An 11249-nucleotide genomic window follows, 5' to 3' on the forward strand; every position below is an offset into this window, starting at 1 on the left:
GTGTGTGTGTGAGGTGAGTGCGTGTGTGTGAGTGAGGTGAGTGCGTGTGTGTGAGAGAGGTGAGTGTGGGTGTGAGAGGTGAGTGCTTGTGAGTGTGAGAGAGGCGAGTGCGTGTGAGAGAGGCGAGTGCGTGTGAGAGAGGCGAGTGCGTGTGAGAGAGGCGAGTGCGTGTGAGAGAGGCGAGTGCGTGTGAGAGAGGCGAGTGCGTGTGAGAGAGGCGAGTGCGTGGGAGAGAGGCGAGTGCGTATGTGTGTGAGAGAGGTCAGTATGTTGTGTGGTGTGGGTGCGTCTGGGAGGTGAGTGGATGTGTTTCTGTGTGAGAGAGAGGTGAATGTATGTGAGAGATAGAGGTGGATGTGAGAGAGTCAAGTGTGTGTAAGAGAGCTGATTGTGTGTGTGAGTGAGAGAGGTGAGTGCGTGAGAGAGGTGAGTGCGTGAGAGAGGTGAGTGCGTGAGAGAGGTGAGTGCGTGAGAGAGGTGAGTGCGTGAGAGAGGGGAGTGCGTGAGAGAGGGGAGTGCGTGAGAGAGGGGAGTGCGTGAGAGAGGGGAGTGCGTGAGAGAGGGGTGTGCGTGAGAGAGGGGAGCGCGTGAGAGAGGGGAGCGCGTGAGAGAGGGGAGCGCGTGAGAGAGGGGAGCGCGTGAGAGAGGGGAGCGCGTGAGAGAGGGGAGCGCGTGAGAGAGGGGAGCGCGTGAGAGAGGGGAGCGCGTGAGACAGGGGAGCGCGTGAGAGAGGGGAGCGCGTGAGAGAGGGGAGCGCGTGAGAGAGGGGAGCGCGTGAGAGAGGGGAGCGCGTGAGAGAGGGGAGCGCGTGAGAGAGGGGAGCGCGTGAGAGAGGGGAGCGCGTGAGAGACGGGAGCGCGTGAGAGACGGGAGCGCGTGAGAGAGGGGAGCGCGTGAGAGAGGGGAGCGCGTGAGAGAGGGGAGCGCGTGAGAGAGGTGAGCGCGTGAAAAAGGTGAGCGCGTGAGAAAGGTGAGCGCGTGAGAAAGTTGAGCGCGTGAGAAAGGTGAGCGCGTGAGAAAGGTGAGCGCGTGAGAAAGGTGAGCGCGTGAGAAAGGTGAGCGCGTGAGAAAGGTGAGCGCGTGAGAAAGGTGAGCGCGTGAGAGAGGTGAGTGTGTGTGTGTGAGGTGAGTGTGGGTGTGAGGTGAGTGTGGGTGTGAGAGGTGAGTGCGTGTGAGTGTGAGAGAGGCGGGTGTGTGTGAGAAAGGTGAGTGTGTGTGTGATGAGAGGTGAGTGCGTATGAGAGAGGTGAGTGTGGATGAGAGAGGTGAGTGTGGGTGAGAGAGGTGAGTGCGTGTGAGAGAGGTGAGTGCGTGTGAGAGAGGTGAGTGCGTGTGAGAGAGGTGAGTGCGTGTGAGAGAGGTGAGTGCGTGTGAGAGAGGTGAGTGCGTGTGAGAGAGGTGAGTGTGTGTGAGTGGTATGTGTGAGAGGTGAGTATGAATGTGAGAGGTGAGTGTGTGTGTCTGAGAGAGAGGTGAGTGCATGTGAGAGAGGTAAGTCTGTGCGTGAGAGGTGAGTCTGTGCGTGAGAGGTAAGTGTGATGTGCGAGAGGTGTGTGTGTGTGAGAGGTGAGTGCGTGTGTGTGAGAGGTGAGTGCGCGTGTGAGAGAGTTGAGTGCTTGTGAGAGAGGTGAGTGGCTGTAGAGAGGTGAGTGTGTGTGAGAGAGGTGAGTGTGTGTGAGAGAGGTGAGTGTGTGTGAGAGAGGTGAGTGTGTGTGAGAGAGGTGAGTGCGTGTGAGAGAGGTGAGTGCGTGAGAGGTGTGTGTGAGAGGTGTGTGTGTGAGTTGGTGTGTGTGTGTGAGAGGGGAGTGTGTGTGTGAGAGGCGAGTGTGTGAGAGACAGGTGAGTGTGTGTGAGAGGTGAGTATGTGTGCATGAGAGAGGTGAGTGTTTATGTGTGAGAGGTGAGTGTGTGTATGAGAGGGGAGTGTGTGTATGAGATAAGTGAGTGTGTGTATGAGGGAAGTAATTGTGTGTGAGGTGAGTGTGTGTATGAGAGAAGTGAGTGTGTGTGAGAGAGGTGAGTGTGTGTGTGTTTCGTTGGGGTGTGAGGCGGTGTGTGAATCCCTGTCTGAAACAAGGGATGGCACAGTGGCGCAGTGGTTAGCACAATAAAAATATTTTTTGGTGGTTTAATTCTTCCATATAATAAGAATGTTTCTGAGGGGTTGCGTCAGTATTCGTGTGAGGTGAAAAAGATTATGTCTCCCCGTGTCTGTGTGGGTTTCGCCCCCACAACCCAAAAGATGTGCAGGGTAGGTAGATTGGCCACGCTAAATTGCCCCTTAATTGGAAAAAGTAATTGGGTACTCTAAATTTATAAAAAGAAAGAAAAGGATTCCGTGGCTGGAGAATGTTGGGGAACTCTGAGTTAACTCAACAAGAGCTTTCTAAACAGTGGGTATTCTCGGCTGACTGGGGTTTTCCTGTCAGCCTCCATTGTCCTGATGTGACTGTGGGCAGTTCAACTGCCTGGATTTGGACACCCAATGGCCTGTGCAGACAGAGCCTCCCTCCCTGTGTGCCTGGCTGTGGGTACAGCCAGAGGGCGAATCCCTCCTCCCCATACCCACACATTGGTGACATGGCTGATTTCGGAACGTTTTAATTACACTTTTGAAAAGGTTGTTGACAGAGCACCTGCATGTTGAAGCGTCTATTTAGTTATTTACTCTTGAGAGGTGGTCCTCTCAAGCTGGAAGACCACAAATCAGCAGCTCTCCAGCTTCAAGAGCCCACCCACTGCTCTGAACTTGACAAGGGACCTGTCTGCTTATCAATTAAAGGAGCACTCCAGACAAAATCCCAAAGAGCGACTGGAATCCCCGAGCCGCAGGACAAAGAAATAATCCCGGCTCCTGCTTCCCTCCCCCAAAGAAAAAATTGCTCCCACTGATGTTATTGCAGCTGGCTGGAGATTGGAGATGACTGGAGGCAGAATTGTGGGAGTTAAGAGGGGGGAGGGGGAGGGCTCTCTCTCTCTCCCCCCTTCTCTCCCTCTCCCCCCTTCTCTCCCTATTCCCCCAAATTGTTCCCTCGTTTTCCCCAAATTGTTCGGTGTATTTTGTTTCTAAATAATATGAAATGTGCATTTTAGATAACACACAGTTATATATTGCCTTTGAATTACAAATGTTTTACAAGCGTGTTCTCACTTTAGGAATTTGAAAAGGGGCTGAATTTGAGGAGTTGGTTTCAAGCACGCTGTATTTCTGACACGTGTGAGAGAGGCGAGTGTGTGTGTGTGTGTGAGAGGCGAGTGTGTGTGTATGAGAGAAGTGGGTGTATGTCTGAGAGAGAGGGTGCGTGTGGGAGAGAGGTGAGTGTGTGTGAGAATGGCGAGTGTGTATGTGTGTGAGAGAGGTCAGTATGTTGTGTGGTGTGGGTGCGTCTGAGAGGTGAGTGGGTGTGTTTCTGTGTGAGAGAGAGGTGAATATATGTCAGAGATAGAGGTGGATGTGAGAGAGTCAAGTGTGTGTAAGAGAGGTGATTGTGTGTGTGTGTGTGAGTGAGGTGAGTGCGTGAGAGAGAGGTGAGTGCGTGTGAGAGAGGTGAGTGCGTGTGAGAGAGGTGAGTGCGAATGAGAGAGGTGAGTGCGTGTGATGAGAGGTGAGTGCGTGAGAAAGGTGAGTGCGTGAGAAAGGTGAGTGCGTGAGAAAGGTGAGTGCGTGAGAAAGGTGAGTGCGTGAGAAAGGTGAGTGCGTGAGAAAGGTGAGTGCGTGAGAAAGGTGAGTGCGTGAGAAAGGTGAGTGCGTGAGAAAGGTGAGTGCGTGAGAAAGGTGAGTGCGTGAGAAAGGTGAGTGCGTGAGAAAGGTGAGTGCGTGAGAAAGGTGAGTGCGTGAGAAAGGTGAGTGCGTGAGAAAGGTGAGTGCGTGAGAAAGGTGAGTGCGTGAGAAAGGTGAGTGCGTGAGAAAGGTGAGTGCGTGAGAAAGGTGAGTGCGTGAGAAAGGTGAGTGCGTGAGAAAGGTGAGTGCGTGAGAAAGGTGAGTGCGTGAGAAAGGTGAGTGCGTGTGAGAGAGGTGAGTGCGTGTGTGTGTGTGAGGTGAGTGCGTGTGTGTAAGGTGAGTGTGTGTGTGTGTGAAAGAGGTGAGTGTGGGTGTCAGAGGTGAGTGCGTGTGAGTGTGAGAGAGGCGAGTGCGTGTGAGAAAGGCGAGTGCGTGTGAGAAAGGCGAGTGCGTGTGAGAGAGGCGAGTGCGTGTGAGAGAGGCGAGTGCGTGTGAGAGAGGCGAGTGCGTGTGAGAGAGGCGAGTGCGTGTGAGAGAGGCGAGTGCGTGTGAGAGAGGCGAGTGCGTGTGAGAGAGGCGAGTGCGTGTGTGTGAGTGAGGTGAGTGCGTGTGTGTGAGTGAGGTGAGTGCGTGTGTGTGAGTGAGGTGAGTGCGTGTGTGTGAGAGTGGTGAGTGTGGGTGTGAGAGGTGAGTGCTTGTGAGTGTGAGAGAGGCGAGTGCGTGTGAGAAAGGCGAGTGCGTGTGAGAAAGGCGAGTGCGTGTGAGAAAGGCGAGTGCGTGTGAGAGAGGCGAGTGCGTGTGAGAGAGGCGAGTGCGTGTGAGAGAGGCGAGTGCGTGTGAGAGAGGCGAGTGCGTGTGAGAGAGGCGAGTGCGTGTGAGAGAGGCGAGTGCGTGTGAGAGAGGCGAGTGCGTGTGAGAGAGGTGAGTGCGTGTGAGAGAGGTGAGTGCGTGAGAGAGGTGAGTGCGTGAGAGAGGTGAGTGCGTGAGAGAGGTGAGTGCGTGAGAGAGGTGAGTGCGTGAGAGAGGTGAGTGCGTGAGAGAGGTGAGTGCGTGAGAGAGGTGAGTGCGTGAGAGAGGTGAGTGCGTGAGAGAGGTGAGTGCGTGAGAGAGGTGAGTGCGTGAGAGAGGTGAGTGCGTGAGAGAGGTGAGTGCGTGAGAGAGGTGAGTGCGTGAGAGAGGTGAGTGCGTGAGAGAGGTGAGTGCGTGAGAGAGGTGAGTGCGTGAGAGAGGTGAGTGCGTGAGAGAGGTGAGTGCGTGAGAGAGGTGAGTGCGTGAGAGAGGTGAGTGCGTGAGAGAGGTGAGTGCGTGAGAGAGGTGAGTGCGTGAGAGAGGTGAGTGCGTGAGAGAGGTGAGTGCGTGAGAGAGGTGAGTGCGTGAGAGAGGTGAGTGCGTGAGAGAGGTGAGTGCGTGAGAGAGGTGAGTGCGTGAGAGAGGTGAGTGCGTGAGAGAGGTGAGTGCGTGAGAGAGGTGAGTGCGAGAGAGAGGTGAGTGCGAGAGTGAGGTGAGTGCGAGAGTGAGGTGAGTGCGAGAGAGAGGTGAGTGCGAGAGAGAGGTGAGTGCGAGAGAGAGGTGAGTGCGAGAGAGAGGTGAGTGCGAGAGAGAGGTGAGTGCGAGAGAGAGGTGAGTGCGAGAGAGAGGTGAGTGCGAGAGAGAGGTGAGTGCGAGAGAGAGGTGAGTGCGAGAGAGAGGTGAGTGCGAGAGAGAGGTGAGTGCGAGAGAGAGGTGAGTGCGAGAGAGAGGTGAGTGCGAGAGAGAGGTGAGTGCGAGAGAGAGGTGAGTGCGAGAGAGGTGAGTGCGTGAGAGAGGTGAGTGCGTGAGAGAGGTGAGTGCGTGAGAGAGGTGAGTGCGTGAGAGAGGTGAGTGCGTGAGAGAGGTGAGTGCGTGAGAGAGGTGAGTGCGTGAGAGAGGTGAGTGCGTGAGAGAGGTGAGTGCGTGAGAGAGGTGAGTGCGTGAGAGAGGTGAGTGCGTGAGAGAGGTGAGTGCGTGAGAGAGGTGAGTGCGTGAGAGAGGTGAGTGCGTGAGAGAGGTGAGTGCGTGAGAGAGGTGAGTGCGTGAGAGAGGTGTGTGCGTGAGAGAGGTGAGTGCGTGAGAGAGGTGAGTGCGTGAGAGAGGTGAGTGCGTGAGAGAGGTGAGTGCGTGAGAGAGGTGAGTGCGTGAGAGAGGTGAGTGCGTGAGAGGTGAGTGCAAGAGAGAGGTGAGTGCGTGTGTGTGTGTGTGAGGTGAGTGCGTGTGTGTGAGTGAGGTGAGTGCGTGTGTGTGAGTGAGGTGAGTGCGTGTGTGTGAGAGTGGTGAGTGTGGGTGTGAGAGGTGAGTGCTTGTGAGTGTGAGAGAGGCGAGTGTGTGTGAGAGAGGCGAGTGTGTGTGAGAGAGGCGAGTGCGTGTGAGAGAGGCGAGTGCGTGTGAGAGAGGCGAGTGCGTGTGAGAGAGGCGAGTGCGTGTGAGAGAGGCGAGTGCGTGTGAGAGAGGCGAGTGCGTGTGAGAGAGGCGAGTGCGTGTGAGAGAGGCGAGTGCGTGTGAGAGAGGCGAGTGCGTGTGAGAGAGGCGAGTGCGTGTGAGAGAGGCGAGTGCGTGTGAGAGAGGCGAGTGCGTGTGAGAGAGGCGAGTGCGTGTGAGAGAGGCGAGTGCGTGTGAGAGAGGCGAGTGCGTGTGAGAGAGGCGAGTGCGTGTGAGAGAGGCGAGTGCGTGTGAGAGAGGCGAGTGCGTGTGAGAGAGGCGAGTGCGTGTGAGAGAGGCGAGTGCGTGTGAGAGAGGCGAGTGCGTGTGAGAGAGGTGAGTGTGTATGTGTGTGAGAGAGGTCAGTATGTTGTGTGGTGTGGGTGCGTCTGAGAGGTGAGTGGATGTGTTTCTGTGTGAGAGTGAGGTGAATGTATGTGAGAGATAGAGGTGGATGTGAGAGAGTCAAGTGTGTGTAAGAGAGCTGATTGTGTGTGTGCGTGAGAGAGGTGAGTGCGTGAGAGAGGTGAGTGCGTGAGAGAGGTGAGTGCGTGAGAGAGGTGAGTGCGTGAGAGAGGGGAGTGCGTGAGAGAGGGGAGTGCGTGAGAGAGGGGTGTGCGTGAGAGAGGGGAGCGCGTGAGAGAGGGGAGCGCGTGAGAGAGGGGAGCGCGTGAGAGAGGGGAGCGCGTGAGAGAGGGGAGCGCGTGAGAGAGGGGAGCGCGTGAGAGAGGGGAGCGCGTGAGAGAGGGGAGCGCGTGAGAGAGGGGAGCGCGTGAGAGAGGGGAGCGCGTGAGAGAGGGGAGCGCGTGAGAGAGGTGAGCGCGTGAGAGGTGAGCGCGTGAGAGAGGTGAGCGCGTGAGAGAGGTGAGCGCGTGAGAAAGGTGAGCGCGTGAGAAAGGTGAGCGCGTGAGAAAGGTGAGCGCGTGAGAAAGGTGAGCGCGTGAGAAAGGTGAGCGCGTGAGAAAGGTGAGCGCGTGAGAGAGGTGAGTGTGCGTGTGTGTGTGTGAGGTGAGTGTGGGTGTGAGGTGAGTGTGGGTGTGAGAGGTGAGTGCGTGTGAGTGTGAGAGAGGCGGGTGTGTGTGAGAAAGGTGAGTGTGTGTGTGATGAGAGGTGAGTGTGGATGAGAGAGGTGAGTGTGGATGAGAGAGGTGAGTGTGGATGAGAGAGGTGAGTGCGTGTGAGAGAGGTGAGTGCGTGTGAGAGAGGTGAGTGCGTGTGAGAGAGGTGAGTGCGTGTGAGAGAGGTGAGTGTGTGTGAGTGGTATGTGTGAGAGGTGAGTATGAATGTGAGAGGTGAGTGTGTGTGTCTGAGAGGTGAGTGCATGTGAGAGAGGTAAGTCTGTGCGTGAGAGGTGAGTCTGTGCGTGAGAGGTAAGTGTGATGTGCGAGAGGTGTGTGTGTGTGAGAGGTGAGTGCGTGTGTGTGAGAGGTGAGTGTGCGTGTGAGAGAGTTGAGTGCTTGTGAGAGAGGTGAGTGGCTGTAGAGAGGTGAGTGTGTGTGAGAGAGGTGAGTGTGTGTGAGAGAGGTGAGTGTCTGTGAGAGAGGTGAGTGCGTGTGAGAGAGGTGAGTGCGTGTGAGAGAGGTGTGTGTGAGAGGTGTGTGTGTGAGTTGGTGTGTGTGTGTGAGAGGGGAGTGTGTGTGTGAGAGGCGAGTGTGTGAGAGACAGGTGAGTGTGTGTGAGAGGTGAGTATGTGTGCATGAGAGAGGTGAGTGTTTATGTGTGAGAGGTGAGTGTGTGTATGAGAGGGGAGTGTGTGTATGAGATAAGTGAGTGTGTGTATGAGGGAAGTAATTGTGTGTGAGGTGAGTGTGTGTATGAGAGAAGTGAGTGTGTGTGAGAGAGGTGAGTGTGTGTGTGTTTCGTTGGGGTGTGAGGCGGTGTGTGAATCCCTGTCTGAAACAAGGGATGGCACAGTGGCGCAGTGGTTAGCATAATAAAAATATTTTTTGGTGGTTTAATTCTTCCATATAATAAGAATGTTTCTGAGGGGTTGCGTCAGTATTCGTGTGAGGTGAAAAAGATTATGTCTCCCCGTGTCTGTGTGGGTTTCGCCCCCACAACCCAAAAGATGTGCAGGGTAGGTAGATTGGCCACGCTAAATTGCCCCTTAATTGGAAAAAATAATTGGGTACTCTAAATTTATAAAAAGAAAGAAAAGGATTCCGTGGCTGGAGAATGTTGGGGAACTCTGAGTTAACTCAACAAGAGCTTTCTAAACAGTGGGTATTCTCGGCTGACTGGGGTTTTCCTGTCAGCCTCCATTGTCCTGATGTGACTGTGGGCAGTTCAACTGCCTGGATTTGGACACCCAATGGCCTGTGCAGACAGAGCCTCCCTCCCTGTGTGCCTGGCTGTGGGTACAGCCAGAGGGCGAATCCCTCCTCCCCATACCCACACATTGGTGACATGGCTGATTTCGGAACGTTTTAATTACACTTTTGAAAAGGTTGTTGACAGAGCACCTGCATGTTGAAGCGTCTATTTAGTTATTTACTCTTGAGAGGTGGTCCTCTCAAGCTGGAAGACCACAAATCAGCAGCTCTCCAGCTTCAAGAGCCCACCCACTGCTCTGAACTTGACAAGGGACCTGTCTGCTTATCAATTAAAGGAGCACTCCAGACAAAATCTCAAAGAGCGACTGGAATCCCCGAGCCGCAGGACAAAGAAATAATCCCGGCTCCTGCTTCCCTCCCCCAAAGAAAAAATTGCTCCCACTGATGTTATTGCAGCTGGCTGGAGATTGGAGATGAATGGAGGCAGAATTGTGGGAGTTAAGAGGGGGGAGGGGGAGGGCTCTCTCTCTCTCCCCCCTTCTCTCCCTCTCCCCCCTTCTCTCCCTATTCCCCCAATTGTTCCCTCGTTTTCCCCAAATTGTTCGGTGTATTTTGTTTCTAAATAATATGAAATGTGCATTTTAGATAACACACAGTTATATATTGCCTTTGAATTACAAATGTTTTACAAGCGTGTTCTCACTTTAGGAATTTGAAAAGGGGCTGAATTTGAGGAGTTGGTTTCAAGCACGCTGTATTTCTGACAAGAGTTCAGCTAACTATAGTTTTTTGTGAGACAGATTAGAAGTAAATGAGCCTTTAACAGAAAAACATCGAAATCTGCAGTCTTCAAAACAAACAGGTCAAAAACCATTATGTCCCTCTTCAGGCAATAAAATCCCCTTTTGGTCCAGATTTCCCCGGAAATGTTGTGCCGTTGTGAGGGCCCACCTGCATCGTTTTGAGATCATCGCAATGCCATTAATTCAGTGGGGATACTGGAGGCAACTGGTGCCCATGAGACTGTCCGCACTGACTTCAAGCTTCCTGGAGATAAGGAAACCTAGCACAAATGTCACAATCACATCAGCAAACATTTCCATACTGAAACAAGTTAACGTTCCTGATATTGTAAACAGCAATATATTCCATTGAAAAAAAATAACTTACTTTAACGGCTCTGATTACTTTGATGTCAGATTGATTAATAAAACATCGATTTCGTAAAAAGCTGCAGATTCGGTGCACTGCATCCTTCATCTTGGTATTAAATTCATTTGGTTCCAGATTATTTTTTATGAAAGTGTCCAACCTCCTGTGTTCAGTGCTGTAGAATTCCATCCTTCCAGCTTTCACACAAAGTGAGGTTGGTGTAACTACAGCTCCTTATAAAGCAGCTGCTAACCCCTCCTTCAAATATTCAAAAATCTGGTTAGGCGTTTATAATAATTACACACCAAATTCTTTCCGATTTCCACAGAAACGCGACTGTTCAGTTTCGGTTTCATTTCTTCAATGTCAGAGCAGTTTGTAAACACTCATGTTGGTCACGAGTTCGAAATATTTTCTTCCAAACTTGCATTCGCACGGTGTCTTTCTCGACCACAGGGCATCACAAAGAATTTACAGCCAATGGAGTGTTATTGAAGAGCAGTCACTTTGGTAATGTAGGAATGTCATGGAAAATATAATTGTGGTTTCCTTCCTACCCACATCTTCAATGTGTAATCTGTGCTCTTTATCCAGAATGATCCTGTGGGGGGAGCTGCCAAGAAAACACACCTGTGAAATTTCTCCACAATCCCAGTGGGAATTTGTTGGAAAATAATCCAATTTTAAAGTTGGAACCGTCTGACTCTGCTGATGACATGTTTGTCTTCAGAAGAGGACGATAGCCTCAGTATTAGATTATCTGAATCTATGACAAGGAAGAAAACGTAGCTGGTCTGATTAGCAAGTTTGCAGATGATACTAAGATTGCAGGAGTTGTGGATAATGCTGAAAGTTGTCAGAGAATACAGCAGGATAGAGACAGGCTGCAAAATTGGGCGGAGAAATGGCAGATGGAATTTTTTTTTAAATATATTTTTATTAGGGTATTTGCAATTTTTATATTAATAACAATAACAGCGACATAAACATGGCACAATAAACATTTCCACCCCCATCAGAATCTTCACACACCCCAACAATCTGGCCCTAACCCCCTCCCCTTTTTGGAATTCTGCAATAAGATTCGTCTCCAGGCAACCAGGGTCAAAGGCTAAAACGTCAGCCTCTTTCACCCCCCAAACCCCCGGATATTCCGACACTCCAAAGATTGCCACCTCCGGACTCGGCACCACCTGTGTTTTGAGTACCGTGGACATCGCCTTAGCAAAACCCTGCCAAAACCCTCTAAGCTCCGGGCATGCCCAAAACATGTGGACATGATTTGCTGGACTTCCCGCGCACCTCGCACACCTGTCCTCGACCCCGAAAAACTTGCTCATCCGGGCCACCATCATGTGTACCCAGTGGACTACCTTGAATTGTATCAGGCTAAGCCTGGCACATGATGAGGATGTTAATCCTGCTTAGGGCATCCGCCCACAGACCCGCCTCAATCTCTCCTCCTAGCTCGTCTTCCCACTTGCCCTTTAGCTCCTCCACCGGAGTTTCCTTCGAATCCAGAAGTTCCTAGTGCATATCTGATACCTTCCCCTCTCCCGCCCAGGTACTGGAGACTACTCTGTCCTGTATCCACATGGCGGCAGCAGCGGGAAGGCCGGTACCTGCCGTCTCAAAATGTCTCGTACCTGCAGATACCTAAACCCATTCCC

The 11249-nt window shown here is 52.6% G+C and overlaps 1 protein-coding gene across 1 annotated transcript in view; it reads right to left on the minus strand.

Moving 5' to 3' along the window:
• The window catches only part of LOC140413224 (2'-5'-oligoadenylate synthase-like protein 2), a 126122-nt gene extending 116161 nt beyond the window's left edge, over window positions 1-9961 (minus strand). The window contains exon 1 of the mRNA XM_072500892.1: window positions 9598-9961. Within this exon, the coding sequence (XP_072356993.1) occupies window positions 9598-9768 (171 nt within the window). The 5' untranslated portion in view covers window positions 9769-9961. The remainder of the gene's footprint in view (window positions 1-9597) is intronic.
• Between the last annotated feature and the right edge of the window lie 1288 nt (window positions 9962-11249).

Source organism: Scyliorhinus torazame, chromosome 1 (genome assembly GCF_047496885.1).
Source record: "Scyliorhinus torazame isolate Kashiwa2021f chromosome 1, sScyTor2.1, whole genome shotgun sequence".
NCBI classification, from domain to species: Eukaryota; Metazoa; Chordata; class Chondrichthyes; order Carcharhiniformes; family Scyliorhinidae; genus Scyliorhinus; species Scyliorhinus torazame.